We start from the raw sequence: 17,879 nt of genomic DNA on the forward strand, positions 1-17,879 counted from the left end.
AGCTTAAAATTTATTTTCAGGTAAAGGTGATTAGCTTCAGACTTTTATGTCAGGAATTGAAATACATTTAAAAGTCACCTTATCTTCAGTGCAATTTAAGTCTATACTCTATGTAAACCTACCTTTAGTGTACACTCTGCACTGTTTCCCTAACTAGGGATCACACAAGACAGTCTTTGATAAGAAAAAGGACAGCAGAAACCCTTTACACTCTTCAACCAATCTTAACTTCTTTTTCCACTATGATTACAATTCTCTATGGGCTATAAACATCACATAGCATTCTATTTACTCCTCCAGTTCAATCTGTATTACAAGATTAACCTGTCAGCAAATATGTTTAGCTGAATATGACAATTTTAAATGTTAGAACAGCACAATATGATTTCCAAATGAGACATCAGTATCCAAATACAGCCCATATGTAAAGCTCTATTAAGTGTATTTGCTTTAAGCATCCAATGATAAAGGTACTTCATCAATACAGCAATAATTAAAAGACTAAAAAAAAATCCAGAGGCTCTCAATAATCAAAACAAGAAAGGAAAACAACCCACATATAGAAGACATACACACTATGAACAAAACAGAATCCTGTCAGCTGAAAGCAAACAGGCTTGGAAACATCAACAAACCTGAATTACCAGAAACATCTATAAGAATGTAGTCTCCCTTGGTGACGAGATAAAGTACCCACAAAAACTGTATTTGATTATCTTCTATAATTGGTAAGATGCACTATGTCCAGAAACAATTTTGAATGACACTTGATCATACACAACACAAATGCACATACCCTACATAAAAATTTTCTATAGCAAGATCTACTTACAAGTTCTTTTTTTTTCATGCATTCCAGCAGTGTCTGAAACAGATGAACCGCTTCACTTTGACCAAAGTTAAATGTCTTTTTGATAGTTGAAATGATTTCAGGCTCAGCACCCTCAGGAACATTCCTGAAATTGAAAATAAACATGAAAACACATTGCTATACACGAATAGTAAGAATGATGTTATACTTAACAGTTTCAAGCTTCTTACTGTTTCAGTGGCAAAACCTTGGACAGCCTTTAGAAAGAAGCATAGGTTGCTTAACCTACAACTTTCTAGCGTGACCTCCTAAAAGTAACTCAACCCCTCTCCCTTTCCTTTACATAGCCACTTCTGAGATAATCTCAACTAAAATATTGTGACACAAAACACTACACACTCACCCCTCTGAATAGGGATGGTTGGCTTGTGATTTTGCTCACTATGGACAAAGCTCTTTGGTTCAGTGCTACATTTGACCCCTATCCTCCTGGTTCTGAGGCAGTCCCTGAGACTGAGATCCAACTACATTTAAGGATTAATGCAAGTCTGACAAACAACTAGAAGACACTAAATGTTGTGGAACACAAGCACATCCTTTTTATCAGTTGAAGCTATGCTAAAAACATATAAATGTTTTCTACGCTAAACAGAAGTGTGTTAAAAGTTTTGTTTTAAGACTCTTCAGAAGGAACAGTATATGAACTCCTTCTAATCTATTTTCAGAAAAGTTGCTACTAAGCAACAGCTGACTGCATAAAAATATTTCCGTTCATTGTAGTTGAGCGATATTTTCAAGCAGTTTGGTAACTATTCTCTGGGTTATTCTTATATTTCTGGAAGGCCTGGTCTGCTCTGACTTCTTGTGAGCAAAAGTTTATTGTGTACACTTAAAAACAGTCACACTTATCATTTAAGGTACTGTGGTTCAGTTATTTAAAACCCAGATTGAAACACACAGAGCATTTAAACAGAGAGCTGGGTCTTCTAGTCACACTGGTGTAACAAAATTATCGTGCTTAAGTTACATGTTTCTCCTGATTTAGTATATAGGCACATACACCTTTCCTATCCTTATATAAGCATTGCTAAAGCAAGCATATTTTCAAGAATTTGGAGCAACTTGTACAAGGTATGCAGGAGGAGCCTAGAACTAGAAAAGAGGTCTTGGTCTTCAGCCAAAGCTATTATTGCAGCTGACCTGGAAAGCTGCATCACATGAAAGATTACTCTCTCTGCTTTAAACTTTTATCTTTCCATAGATAAAACTCTTGCCCCAATTCATTAAGGACCGCACTCAGACCCATCTACATATAACTGACAGTTTGGCTAGCAGTACTAGGACTTACCCTCCCTCCTCCGTTTGCTTGTGAACATATGCCAGTATGTCTGCAGCTCTACCTGTTCCTTCACATACTACCACTGGCACAGGAGGACTTTCTTGTAGGAAGTCTAAAACTGTAAGTATGACGTTGGGCCCACCTTCGAATACAAGTGCTACCACAGGCACACCTTGTCCAATTCCTGTAAAGTTGTAAATAAATTTTTTTTTAAAGTTTTTTGATTAAGTCTTATGTTTTCACCATTGTCAGTATCAATGGATATGGTAAGCATAAAACAAAGTATTTTATCAGGTCTAGCAAAAGAAGTTTCAGTGCCAGAGTTGCAGGAGAGACATACTAACAGAGATTGTTACATATCCACACACAAATGTTAACTAAGTTGCCACTTTTATTTGCATACATATAACAAAGGTAGACATTATAGATACGTGTGAAGTAGTGCTGACATTAAGTGTGCAAAAATATATTAGTTTCAAAATATCATTCCCATGCTTTAAAAAAAAAAGGAAAGAAATTAGACAATGGCTAGCCACAGCTACAGCACAACTATTTTGTCATCAGCCATCTGCACTGACTGCTTTTTCAGCTCTGACCAAAGCTTCAGTTGAAATTTGCAAAACAATCATTCACACTTGAAACATATACAGAAGATTAATTTTTGTGTTTTCTGTTTTAAATAAATTTCTGTTTTAAATAAAATTAAGTTTTGTGTTTTAAATAAAAGTTTGATGCAAGTACCTTGTTCATTAAAGCATAGTAACACTCAGCCCAGAATTACTTACTTGCATGTATCCGTTGCAAATTAATAGTTTTTTCCAGTTCTCTCCGCAATTTAACTTCTGCTCCATACTTCCCAACTGTTCCATCATCCACCAGAATGAAATGGGAATGGAGATTATTTAGGACATTTAGTTTACTCAATGGGTTTAACAAGGTTTGATATGGAGCAACCACCTAAGTATAAGCACACAAGAATGTATTTGACTCGTAGAAATTCAAATTTGTCTCTGTGAAACTTAAATATTTTTCTAGACACAACATGCAAGCAACGTCTAGTGCATTTGCATTTTGCAACATGTTTACGCTAATGATCTTGCATAAGTCACATATGTCAATGCATCTTCATGGTAAAGCAAATACTTCAATGATGCAAAGCAAGTGAAAAAACATGCTTGAGCAGATTTGTCAAAATAAAGTAGGTAAATAATTATTTCAGTTAGATTATTTATCCTTACATCTCTTCCAACAAGGTCATTTCTGTTTTCAATCACTCCCCATGGAGCAATCCCAATAGTGCAAATCTTTCGAGATGATCTGGAAGCATGTTCTCTTAGAGCATCACCAACATGTTTTGCAACACCTGTTTGTGCACACAAAAGATGTACTGAATGCCACATCTTATTAAGAAATACCACTGTTTTATTAGTTAATCGGGCCTGTAAAGATCTGGGAACTTATTTTACACAGAAATCATAATCTGAGTTGGAAGGGACCCATAAGGATCAAGTCCAACTCCTGGCTCCACACAGGACCACCCAAAAATCAAACCGTATGTCTGAGAGTGCTGTCCAAATGCATCTTGAGCTCTGGCAGGCACCCATACTACAACTATCAGAATGGGACAAAGTACTGTGTACTAGTAATTTGACAAAACAAATATTAGCCTAGTAAGAACTAAAGAGTCTCCAGTACCATACTATGCTTATGTTAATTGCATCAAGTTTTCTTTCTTGCAGGTTCAAAAACTGAAACAAACAGACCCAAGTCAACACCACCACCTTCATGTTTTTTCTCCTTGCAGGACAACACAGCAATGCACTTCCAACTACACGTGTTCAAAATGAATTGTTTTAATTTCATTTGACCAAACTACGTTTACTTTAAGATGTAGCTATTTATTCACTAAATCTTCTGCCTTTTATAAACCATAATCTAGTTAACTATGCACATTCATTGGTACTTTACCTGTGTTCACTCCTCCAGTTATAATCCAGGCTCCTGTTGTTACTGCAGCTTTAATAAGACCCTTGCCAAGCAACTGTTTGATGCGTGGGTGAAGTTCAAATTTCTGCATGCCCCCATGTACAGATATAACAAGCTTTGGCAACTCCATCTGCCATTCTTTAAGCATAAGTTGCAGAATAGCTTCAGGCTTAGTGTCATATGACAACCGCACATACTGCAGACACAAGAAGAGAGATAAAAGATTCTTAAAAGAAATAATCACAGAATCAATGAGGGGATAAAAAAAAAGAACCACGATGTATTTCAGGATATATTCTCCTATTCCTGGCTATGGAAAATGCAATTATTTTTCCTAAAACATGGCAGAGATGATCTAATCTAGCGCACCAGGCTGTCCTTGGGGGATCAGCTTCGTCATTAAAGTGCTTGATTTTGGCTATAGGAACTACACTGAATCAAAACTCATTGCAGGCTAAAACCATGTGACCATTAAGCAATTTCTACCACAACTAGAAACCCTTCACAAAATGGTTGTGGAGCATACGTCAGAATTTCCAGTTCTCCAGCCTTTCCCGTGCACGTGCATTTGTGAATTAAGTGTTCTTTTCCAGAATTTCAATCTACAGGCATAATTGTTTTCAACCAGCCGCTCCCCCCAGAAACTTGGTTGTTCTTATTGGTCTGATTATGCTTTAATCATCTTGAACAGATCTTGTAAAAAAGCATATTCTACATCCGTCCATAATTGCAAATGATTTTTCAGAGTTTGAGAATTAAGAATAGAAGGATAAGATAGCAGGTGTTATTTAACAGATCCTATAAAAATTTAACAGTAATGAGTAAGCAGCAGCACTGATGAGTAAGCTGTATTTTAACAATGTCTGAAACAATAACGCTGAATCCTTAATGGAATGTTTTGCTGAAGGGATTAGGAATTCTTATCACCATTTGCAATATAAAGGTAAACTGTACATGAATGCAACTAGTTCTGATAGATGTAAGCAATTTTTGTTATGAAAAAGAAATTTAAAAAGGAAATTAGACAGAATTCAGACCACAATAAAATTATTATGATAATAGAGGGAACTGGTTTGTCACAATGCAAGTGTGATCACAATTTCATCCTTCAGGCTTCAATTTCAAAAACTAAATGAAGGATCCACCATCTGTATCAACATGTTTAAAGTAAGAAGTCCTAGTTTAGAAGTAAGCATCATACATACCTTAGCCCTGTAAGAATGAGAGCCACCTTGAAAGTTGATGACACCATAAGCATCAGTAGAGGTCTGTTCTGTATGTTTTTCCACTGACCATTCTTCTACTTCCTGATTATAGTTTTCACCTAGCTTCACATCAGAGTATTTCATAGCAAGACTTGCGGTAAAACAAGCATGTTGTCTGACCAAGCGGCCACAACAGCACCTGCACCCAAACATATAATTTAGAATACTTGAATAAATACTTCATTAGAAAATGAGAACACATCTTTTATCTAGAACAGAGACCAGTTAGTTTTCAAAAGCAAAGATTCTAAATATATAAACCTCTTTTCTAGAGCAAGCTTATCACCACAAATATGTAGCCTTGTTACCATAAATATTTAAGACAAGAATTAATTACAATAATATACATAATCATTATGCAAAATGTTGAAGCTCACTGAGATACCAAGTTGGAGGCCAAAAGAACTAGAATTAGTCAGGACACTAAAAACTGAAATTGATTACTTTAGCCAAGTAATTTATATAACTTCTATAAACCGATGATCTATGTAATGCAGGCGGCTCTTCACTTAGTTATATTTGTTTTATATCTAACCTTTCACTGACTTGTCATCTGCAATACTGATCAAGAATTTTAAAAACGTTATTATGAAAGTGATTATTGAATGGAAAAAGAGTATTCATAAATATTGTAATTAAAAGAACTCTTACCTGACAAGTTGCTGACAAATCTGACATCCTGGAAGGCATCTATAAGAAATATTTAACTATATGAGTAAACTTCAGCTTAAATGTTAAGGTGGGGGGAAGGGGGAAAACAAACAAAAAATGGGAAGATTTTAAAAAAAAAAAAACAACTCCTACCACTTCACATGATTACAAAAAGATTACTGCACTACAATAAATGGAAAATGCTGCAAAAGTTTGAATATTTTAATTACGGTAACTTGTCTATTTTATGTGACTGCTGTATATGCATCAACCAACAGTATATCAACGTGTGAAGGCTACAGTTGTGAGCCTTGAAATTGGTTTTCAGGCTTTGGATCATTAATATCTGAAGCCCCAAAATATTTCAGACTGGATTATGCAGTACTCAACCAGAAACATTTTGCCAGACACTGAGAAGTTACTTAAACTAGCATTTTCTTTGACACATTCAACTATACCTTGTTGCAGCTGTTCAAAAAATTTACCCCTCTATTACGCATCCAAGTTGGACTGCCTGGGTGGGAAGGCTATTTGATCATTTCAAATATGAAATTTTTTACATGTACAGAGAAAGAAGTTTGAACAAACATACAATAATGTCTTAACACACATACACAAACCCACAAATCTTCATATCTACTCTGTTCCATCTTAAACATTTCCCTTGTTTTCCAGCTAATAGTTTTATTAATATTTAAAGATAGCATAGCAGATAAAAATTTCTATCACTGTTTTCTGTAATTTTCATAAGTATTTGCCACTTACAGCCACAGTAAGAGCTGGTATGCAACAGCATAAAACTACATGTTTTATATAGGCTGCATTTGATTCTTTTGTGCACAGCTCATGAACAGCAAGCAATTTGTCTAAACTGAAGGACAACATCTGATGGGAAAGTTGTAAAGTCCCTTACATACTACAACAGGTTAACCCAAAAGGGCAAGTGTTGAAGACCATTTTGTTCCTTGGGAAATGCTCTGGGAATTTTAACAGCTTCCTAATTACTTTGTTTGCATTTGTAAATTTTCCATGTGCTATAATCATGGCTATAAATTCTAAAAGCTTCTCATATCACGTGGTTTCAAGGAATGTGGTGAATTATTTACAATAACCAAAAAATTCTAAAGATTTTCCTTTGTTCTTTTTCTGCCTAAAAACAAATTCTTAGAAGTAAAATAATACCTTACTCACAAAAAAAAAAAAAGTGATTTATAATTTCTTTTCATGGAAAAGACTGAAATAGAAGTTTTCCAAAGCTCAGAAGAAGGTTTCTCAACAGATCTCAAACATATGAAGCTAAAGAAAGCGATCTGAAATCCACAAGGGCATCAGTTAACATTTTGGTTAGACATAATTGCCTTAAAATACCAATTTAGAATCTATTTTACTTTGATGTGTGACATAGATGTCATGACCTCGCCTATCAAGTTTCAGGCATTGTAGGAACTCTTAAATTATCCCTATGGCACTTGGTGAAAGTAAATGCTTACATATCTAATGTTAGAGCTATCACTGACTTGATTCCTTCCACATTTGTGACTTAGTATAAGGTAAGACAGCACCCAAGATATACAAAGTATACTTCATTTAGTCTCAATCTCCCCTCTAAAATGTATTTCCCCATTTTTCAATCTCTTTTTTTTCCTTACAGATCTTAAAGAATGAAAAATGATTAGAAATGACATGGAATCTTTTGATAACTGACCTATTGTTTTGTTTACCTTCCCTGGAACTGATGCTTTCTCCAACCTCTGTTTTGCAAGTAACATCATGATTCTCATTTTTCTTTATTCTACTTTCTACAAATACTTAATCCCTTCTTACTTCACTGTCAGGTCTATTTTTACATGTTACCATACATTCACACTGCTCTTTAAATTCAAGTAAAGTATCTCTCTGAGACTGACTTTCCAGAAATTTGCCACAAAAAGAAAAAAAAAAAGACAAAGAAATCCATACTGTAGACACACCACAGACATCACTAGAAGGACTGGTAAGAAGAAGTAAAGAGAACAGGGGAACATCTATTGGCAATTTCTGCAATGCCAAGTAAGTTCAAGAAAAAAATATCCAAGCTAAAGAAAGAGTGGCAATGCCCAGACAAAAAAGACTGAACTAAAAACAGTACTTTATACAGATGGAGTAGTTAGTCCAAATATCTATTATACAGTCTTACAGTAACAGCTTTCTTGCAGCATTTCTAGTTTACCTGTGGGGGTCTTTTGAACTTGGTATAATATACACACACTCCCTCTTGGTGAAAGTATTTTCTATCCAGGATTTCTGGGACTGGAGAAAAAAACAAAACAAAACAGTATTATAAAATACAAATCATAAAACTTTACACTGAAATATACTTTCTAAAAAAAATAGGTAGTAGGATGTGAGGGTTATTTTGTTGTTGTTGTTGTTGTTTAGTATTTTCAGCTTAAACTTGAAACATATTTCAACATGAAATTAACAATACATACTTCCTCAAATGCTTACCTATTCTAATAGGTGGACCTGATTTCATTTCAGTTTGTTTAAATAACCACGTAACATTATGTTACACGATAACCTCAAGATTACATGCTAAACAATATCCATAATGCCCTATGCCTACGTCAGGTTTCAGCAATACATTGGGAAAGGAACTTGGATGGATTTTTATCGACTAAAAACAAGAAGCAGCTCTGGCATGGCAATCTGCACCTTATGTAATATTACTTTAAAATCTTATTAAGATTATATTAAGGTTTCTTCATTGCTGACACCTGTTTTACACTTACATTTTACCTTCAGAATGCTTTGAGAAATTTCATACCTGTTCTATTCTATAACGAGGAGGGAAAAAAGACTGGTGTATGTTATTCACAGGTATCTATTAGAGTTCTGTGGTAACTATGAAGAAACCAACGTTTTATTTTTTTTTTTCTGTTGTAGCACAAGATTCAGTAAAGACATACTGTTTTTCCACTCACTGCAATTTGAAGATCAATTTAAGATAACAGAGAAATTATTACAAGTAGGACTGTAGTGGCTAATTTTAAAATAGGCCCCTGGAAAATTGTTCCTCAACCGTCTACCCTCTTTCAAAACCTTTCCCAGACTCAGCAGATCTTTCCCACATTACTCATTATCATTTCCCTCCAATATTTTGTTTAGTGAACTTTGACAATGAATCTGTCGAGACAGCAACAAGCTGCTGCTCCAACTGCTGCCCTAACACTGCGAGGGCCACCAGCCTCTTCCAAGGAGAACGGAAAGGTGCAGGGGTACTGACGCTTCTCAAGAGAGAAAGAGGAGGGGGAGAAGAACACGAGAGGTATAATCCCTAGGGAAAAATCCTGGGTGGGAAGAGGACTTGCACCCAACAGAATGAGAACCCACACCATATATTTTACATTTAAATTTATATTTTAGACATCTGGGATAAATAGCCATGGCTGTTATTTGCTCCTGTCCTATCTTCTTTCCTTATACAGAGGAAAGGATGCTGTTGTGACGTAGGAAAAAAGAAAAGGCTATAGAACTGCAGAACATCAAATATTACATGCAATCATGGTGTTAAAAAAGATTCCATACTTATGTGGCTTTTCTTTTTTTCCGTTCTTCTTTAATTTCTTCCTTCTTTGGAAGAGAAGATAAAGATTGAAGTGAGTGACTCTTTGCAGTCCTAGACACCTGTGCCTTACACGCAGCTGGGCTCAAAACAGCTTTAGCTCTTCTCTGTTTTTTATCAGAAGATTAGCAGTGTTATAAAAATAGATTTGATATATATATATATCTATATCTATTTTATATGGAAAAAAATGTATATTAGGAAGGCCTAGGGTTTTTCTCCCCCTTCTCTCAGTATTTTTAAACACTATTAAGCTCTCACCTTGGCCTTTGTGATACGAATCCCAGTTCTGGAAGTTGCTTTCTGCTTTGTCAGGGGTCCCCACTGTTTATAAGTATTTCTGTACTGCATTTCTTAAAACTGAAGTCTTTGTACAGATCATTATTTTAACACTGCAATAGTTTAAACTTGCATAGAAACTCTGCAGATCCTCCAGAATATAAAGATATAGAATATAAACAATTTAATGCCAAAAGCTGGCTAAAACCACACCTTGAAGCAAGCTTTCACAGGCATAACAAGCTAGTTATTGAAATCTGAGGTATATAAACCACATGTAATTATGTCAACTGCTCCACGCAATATTATTGTTATTATTAAGTAATGATCAAAGCTGAGGACAAGGAACACTAATTCATAACGCAACACCAGTTCTCAAAATTTCAAGAAAAATACTATTTATTTTTTTTTGATCTTAAAGAATGTAGTTTCACTCTCCAAGGATTTCTGTTTATTCTTCAGCAGTGAAAGCGTCCTCAGTAGAGCACAGGTACATCTATACTACTTGCACAAAGGAGGATCTATATCATTAAAACATACTTGGAACTTTTCATCTGGTAAAACTAGATCTTCTCCAGAAGAACTCCTGTACGCTAATTAATACTTATCACTAGAGATTTTATACAGAACCTGCTAATTACAGAGTCTTGTTTTCAGCCAAGGGGCAGGGCAGGCAGAGGAAAAAACAAAAAGAACAGAGAAAGTGAGAGACGTTTCCCATAGACGGGTAAAGATCACATGAAAAAACCTGGGAGAACTGACGCGCCTTATTTACAGGGAATGTACTATCAACTATTAGCTAACACTCCTGTGATGACCGGAAGGAGAAGGAAGATGACGTGAGGACACCGCTAAGATAAGGAAGTATTTCTTAAAGGTAATTACTGCAACTAATTTGTCAGCTAAAGATTAAGTTAAAATAGGAGATCAAGTCTGTAGTCAATCGTAAGAAAAAACAACACATAATTAATCTATTATAAAAAATTCCTCGCTCTTATTAAAGCTTTTTAATCCTCTCTACAGAACACAACCACACCTTTTAAACTTTGCTTATAGCAACTGGACAACTTCTGTTAATCACAGTGATGTTAGTCTGTTTTGCCGGTGTGTTTTAGAAGGGGGAACCTTCATAATGGCTACAGGTAACATGGGTCAGCTCTCATACGGGGAGCTCTGTAGCACTGCTGTTCAAGAAAAATCAAGCAGAAAAAACCCACAACCTATAAACTAGTTTGTAGGGAACTATAACCCCCACATCCCCTCAAAACACAAAGGTCAGATATCAGCAAAAAGCCTAAGTGGTATAAACCAATGCACTGCTTTTTGTCTCTTCACTTTCTTTACTTTCAACCTTGCATCTTGAAAAAAACAGCTTTCCATATTCTCTCCCACGCCTTTTCAAACCTCTCTAACTTAACAAAATTTAAGGCTACAAGAAAAACTTTAATACCATTAGTATTACTCCAGAACAACCTTCACTATCTTTTCCTACAGGCAAAAGTTACCTATGAAAGTTTTACTTGATTAAGACTTGCAGCAATCAATGTTGGCAGGATTTCATCTGCACATGAAACAAAACTTGTCTTTCACTTTTTGGAAGATATACCACAGTAACTACTCATTCTTGGCCCTGAAGTGCCTGATGACACTTTAAGCTGTAGAGGGATAAGCAAGATACCTTAACTCTGGTTGCACTGATTTCTCACTAGACAAAATTCACGGCATATTTCCACACTTCTGAAAGAACTTCAAGAAACAAAACACACGGATCTGATTCAGTAAGCTAAAAGAGATATATTAACCCTGGGGTCACGGTTAAAGGAAATACTTTAAACTACTTCCAATAAATAAGTCCTTTCAAAAGTTTTGTAAGTGCTGAAACAATTATAATTGACATTTGAAACAAAATGCGTACAAGTATTTGCTGAACTACCAACTACAGAGAACGTACCTGACTACTAGACTTCCAACTTCTGGAAGGATCTGAATGCCAACATAACCCCACAGCCTTTTAAAACAGGTAGAAATTTTCCCAGGACCTTCTTAGGCATTAGTTATTTTTGCTTCAGCAATAGCATTAGCACTCCAAAGCATCAATAATATAAATAATTTAAGTATCCCTGCCCAAGATTTGCGGAATTCTTTACGTTATTTTTAGTGAAATTCATGACGGATACTTCTAGTAAGTCTGTTTGTAGAATGAAACATTTATCACAAAGTTACCTAAAGTTCATGTTTGTTTGTTTTTATATAACAGTTTACAAATGAAAAGAAGCAAAGTACAGCATGAGATCAGGTCTCAAAAGAAAAAAAAAAAACTACAATGCCTTATCAAGCTACTCTGAAATTCTCCAAGTTTATCCAACAAATTTGGTCTGAATTAATTTCCTGCCAAACAGAAAAGATCTATACAGATCTTAAAAAAAAAATGCAGGATTCAATGAACACAAATTTGACAGATGTAAATATACTAGTACAGCTGACAATCACAAATTTGTTCACATACAAAAGGATTCCAACTTACTCTTTCTCCCCATTTATAGTATTTTATACTGTTGAAGGATACTAAGTTATAGAACACTTGTTAAAAAAACTAAGTTTAAACTTCCCCCAAATATAGACTGTTGAACCTGCAATACTACATAACAACCTAGAAGTGCTGCTGATAATTTTTTTTTTTTTTTTTTTTAATAAAGCAAAACCGCTCAATCAGGAAGCTGACCTGGATTTAAAACAAAAATCATATTACAGACTATTACTTTTGTGGAAGGCTGATAATACAGATTTCATCTACTGATCGCATAGACCTTGCTTTCAAATTGAAAAGTGATATCCACTTCTACGGCATCTCATATTCCAACTTTCAAATCTTTGCTTATACCATATTGGAGTTCAATAAATGTTCAATATTGGAGTTCAATAAATAAATAGTTTTTAAAGGAAAAGATCTCCCAACTTTATTTGTCCTTTATTTAAAAATAAGGAGACTATATATTCTTTCCCTACTGCCTCCAATTTTCCAAATGGTTGAGGTTTCTATTTGGGCAAGAAACAATAATGGAAAGTCTCAGCAAGTCTGAAAACAAGAAAATACAACAGAAAGCCTCTGTAGCATGAATACTCATGCTAGCGCTGCCACAGAGCAGTCCTACCAGTCTAGGCATCTTACAACCAAGAAAATAAATTTTAAATCATCTACATAAAGACATTTTGTACTCAAGAATGTCCCTTAGCTTGTCTATTCAAGGAAACATCCACACATAAGTTACTATTTTTTATGTAACTACATATACTGCACACACACTCTACGATTTACAAGAGAATCTCTTATCTAAGAAACCCACTCCATTGGTCAAACGTGGTGTGTCATGGGACTGAACTGTGATCCCTGCCCAGCTAATACCTCCTGGAGCACGCAGCTCCTGTAGCTACAGCTGAAAGGCAGAAATTCCACACAAACCTTTGTCTTATCTCTTTTGTACTCCATGGTTGAATAAAAATAAAGAAAGCCAAACAACTAGGACAACCATGGTTTCAAATTAAGTTAATGCATATCAAATAGTTTAGAATTCATAAAACTTCTTGTGGGAAGAAGTGATGCAAACAAAATCTGTGCTTTATGTCACTGCAAAGATTTCCAGCAGGGGCTTCCAGCCCTTACAGCAACGAGAAGAGCGCCAGACCTGTTCTCACCACAGGTTAACTGAACAATACTGAAAACGCGCGGTCCAGGATAAGCCAGGAACAAAGCCCGCATACGGGGTGGAGATATCGGAAAGGCAGTTATGCATACATATCCCAAAGAAAATATCTAACGTTTTGTACTGAAAAATCCTAAGAGAGTACAACTCATTTCCTCAAGGAAATGTTTAACCACTTGCAGCAAGTCTTCAGAACTCCTTTAGCTAACATTCAGCGCATAAGTAGATGGGAGGAGAAAAGAAAAAGATAGGCAATTTGATGCTATGTATTTGCTAGCATTCATTTTAAACTCTTGGCTCCAGCAAACCAGACATTTAATTCACTTGCTTTCCTTGCAATTTAAAATTATATACCTCTATAATTACTGTTTGCTTTGTTTTGCCTTTTTTTAAAGGAGGGGGGAAGAATACAAAACATTTAGTGAGCTAGCATTAAAAACTATATATAAAGACTACCGAAGAATAACAGCACTTCCTCTCCACAGAATATGCAATACATGCAAAAAGGCTTCAAAATTTGTTCTTGAATCAATTATTAGAATATCACTAAGTCTTACCAATTGTTCTAGTAACTGGGGGATATGTGCGGTACCAGAAAAATAATATGCCTAAATACCATCATAATGCCAAATCATATTTATACAGAGTGCTTTGATATATCCCCATGGAAAATGGAATACGAAATGTCACCCTAAACAATGAGGGATAATGTATTAACCTAAAACTGTTGTTTAATGCTGTAGAAATGATTTTTTTTGCAAGGGTATTTTACCTGAGTCCAGGGTTATTTTATTATTACTTTGAAACAACTAGTAGCCGCATCTACAAGAAAAAGTTGTTTCATTTATTTTCCCCCCCACACACACATGCTGGGACACCTTCTGCCAGCGAACCTGAATGGCCCAGACACAGACAGATCCCACTGCACACACTGTGTCTCGGCTGTGTTGAAGATCCTGTTCTGAGCAGCACAGTTCACCTGGCTGAACTCCACTCCTAAGAAACTGAACAGCTCTAGTTTTCTAGGTCGAAATGTTTCTCCAGTGAAGATATCACTAGAGTCCTGAAAATACTGTGCTCAACAGTAAAAACAAAAAACAAAAACACACACCATTTTTACTTTAAAAAAATTGTTGAGGAAGCAAGGAGGGAAAAGGGTACTCAAAGAACATCATCTGCCGATTCTACTGCACAGCACGTTCAGAAACAGACCTCAACTGAGCCAGCAAGCACAGATAGGAATCTTCGTATCAATGGCTCCCTTAGTGCTGAAAACAGATCTTCAACAATCCTATTCTTTATTAAACAGCTCAGGAGATTTGCTCTGAACAGTTTTCACAGCAATCCAGGTCTCTAACAGAGTGGCTATTGTTTTGTCAAGTTCTTCTCTGACGTAACACGGTCACCGCTTAACTCACCAAATCCGTCTGCAGTTTTGGATGCAAAGAATACTTTGTCAAAAAGGATTTTTACAGCACTCCCTCAAACTTGATGAAAATGATTCCAATGTACTATTTAGAAAACGGGCAGCTCCTGTGGGAGCTTCTCCACCAAGCAATCACACAGCATAAAATAGAGTTGGTTATACTTGGTAGACTCATTCAAGTCAGGCAACCATAAGTTCATCTACAGAATTTAACACTCTGAAGCCCTTATTTTTAATCCTGATACACCAGAATAAAACCCACAGATCTTGTATTTTTGGGACATTTTTACTAAGTTCAGACTCGATTCATTTTACCCACATTATGGGGGGAAGTTATTTTCTAACTGCAAAAGAGATCTTGCAATGGGCAACTCTGAGCAAATCCAAAGCAAAGTATCTTATACGTGGGAGGAGAAGAAGGAAGGGGCATATGCTGTATTTGCTTTTTGTGTCCCAGCTTTAATCAACAGAAATTTGGAATTTTGTTAAGAAAACCGAAGAAGGTAAAACAGTTTCACTGCTGGAAACCCGGGTAAATAAATTGATTTCAACGCAGTTTACATTTTGAATCCTCAATACTCTCGAAATATCAAAAAAATCATTTTTTTAATTAAAAAAAAATTATCTCTACTGAAGAATCTAAAATTGGTTTTCTATGAGCTTCCATACCAAACACATTTCAATGTATTCCACAAAAAAAATTCAAAAGCATATATCAAAGCTATCATGTAGAAGCAACAAACCAGGAATTAGCCCACTGAGTTTTCAAATGAGATAAAAGGAATTCTTCACTCCCCAAAATTTAAAACCTTCATTTCTGATGAGATTCCTGAAACAAAAGGATAGAAAGAGAGCAAGTGGTAATAAGCACACTGAAAATATAGATACAGCTTTTCGCCCAGCATTTTTAACTTTAATAGCCACTTCACTTTGTTCAAATGAGAGATTCTAAAATACACAGAGTAAAAGTACATACCTTCTTCAAAACCTATTTTTAAGGATTTCCAGTCGCTAATATAAACCAGATCCAAATGTCTTACATTTTTAAAGACACAACCTACTTTTCCTTCCTCATCTACAGCGATAAAATCGTGTACTTTGCATCATCTTCACTTCTCTCAGCACTGATTTATCTGCAGCCTATTGCTGTTCTAATCTTACTGCTTGCAGACTGCAAGCCTACACACACTCTTAAATAAGACCAGTAGGAAGGTAAAGTTAAGTCAGCCTACTTAACAACATGGCAAAGAAGTGATGCCAAGTGGGTCAAATTCATTTCTGTGAGCATCAAGGATGGCCATTCTTCCTGCAGGGCACAGTGGGCCATACCGGGCATTTCTGCTGAGATCCCTGCATTTCCTGGCTCACCAAATTTACTGCATGAGATTTACTGCTTAGCTCAGTTCATACTTCACATTTCTGGCAAGTGCTGGGCTTGCTTACCTCGCATACGTCACACAGGATGTACGAACAGGCAATCCTATGAACTCCATTTTTTTTTTTTTTGAAAGAATAAGTCTTGGAGCAAGTTATCACAGGTAAAACAATCTGCATAGCCTGGATCTGTTGGCTGTCCTCCCCAAGCAACTTCCAGTCCCTTCCCCATCATGCAGGGAGTACAAATCACAGATGTGAAAAAGGAGTTAGCAGTGGTCACCTCAGGAAATATGGTGCTAGGAAAAGGTTCCTGCCACCAGCCAAGTAATTAATCCTACCTTCAATTTTCTTAATTGTTCCCAGATGAAAAAAAAAAAAAAAAAGCTCAGCTCTGTCACTACCCATAGACAGCATACAGGCTGCAAGTTCACATCACCTAACGCAAAGACACATTTCAGCTTTATTTGAGGTGCCGATTCGAAGGCGGTCCTCCCTTTCTGGTTCATGAAGTACATGAATGTCTGATTAACACGTTTTATGCTAAAGCATGTCAGAGCTACGAAAGCAAACTGGAATGGTGTATGTTGTTGGTCTTGCTCTACAACTTCTTAGCCTGTTCTGTTGACATATCTGACATTTTTAATGTCATATGAAGAAAGGGACTTCTCTGTCATCACAGTATGGATTTTGGTGCCTGCTGACCTGTGTAGGCTATTATTAACTCACTAGAGCAATGGAAACATCTTATCACTAAGGGATGGTTGACATAGCTGGCCTTGGACAACCCTCCGAATACCTTAAAAAAAAAAAAAAGCAGGAAGCCTTATACTTTAAATTACTACAGATCGGTATTTCTCTGAGTAGCATAGGTGAGAGAGAAGAGGAAAAGAACATATTAGCATACATGCAAAATAGGTGACAGCATCAGATCACTGCTAGGGATGATGAAATTTCACATAACTTGCCTTTAGACACAGTTAAGGAGGAAAACCAATTTATGTTTATAATCAAAACTACCAGCATTAGGAAGGAGGCCTATCAGCAAAAATGCAAAGAACCATCTGAAACAGATCAGGAATTTTGTTTGCTTTAACGGCAAGTACTATTAAAAAAGCACTTTATATAAGTTACACAAGTTATCTCAGAGCAGAAAAATCATTAATATTAGCCTAGTATTAAAATGTAAGCATTCAACATGATGTCTGAGGGAGACAGGAATTAGTCATATGATCTCTGAACCACCTTTGCTCTCTTGGGAAGTGGAACAGATGCATTACTCATGGATAGGACCACGCAGGTGTGACAGGGTAGATTGTCTTAACCCCTGTTCTCTATATTGTACCTGCCTGTACATGTGTGCACACAAAATTTGCCATTATTTGCTAGCTATACTAGGGGAAGCAACCATTTCGGTCAACTCTCTATGGCAAACAGAGTTGT

At 36.0% G+C, this 17,879-nt stretch overlaps 1 protein-coding gene across 2 annotated transcripts in view; it reads right to left on the bottom strand.

The window, feature by feature from the left end:
• Positions 1-17,879, bottom strand: part of TRPM7 (transient receptor potential cation channel subfamily M member 7) — a 56,240-nt gene that overhangs the window by 25,120 nt on the left and 13,241 nt on the right. For both annotated transcript variants that reach the window (XM_083850731.1, XM_083850732.1), the window contains exons 2-9: positions 8,262-8,341; positions 6,053-6,091; positions 5,342-5,540; positions 4,119-4,332; positions 3,389-3,513; positions 2,936-3,107; positions 2,160-2,334; positions 833-956 (exon numbers count right to left, since the gene is read on the bottom strand). In XM_083850731.1, the coding sequence (XP_083706857.1) occupies positions 833-956; positions 2,160-2,334; positions 2,936-3,107; positions 3,389-3,513; positions 4,119-4,332; positions 5,342-5,540; positions 6,053-6,091; positions 8,262-8,341 (1,128 nt within the window). The remainder of the gene's footprint in view (positions 1-832; positions 957-2,159; positions 2,335-2,935; positions 3,108-3,388; positions 3,514-4,118; positions 4,333-5,341; positions 5,541-6,052; positions 6,092-8,261; positions 8,342-17,879) is intronic.

Source organism: Anser anser (genome assembly GCF_964211835.1).
Source record: "Anser anser genome assembly, chromosome: 10".
Taxonomy (NCBI): Eukaryota; Metazoa; Chordata; class Aves; order Anseriformes; family Anatidae; genus Anser; species Anser anser.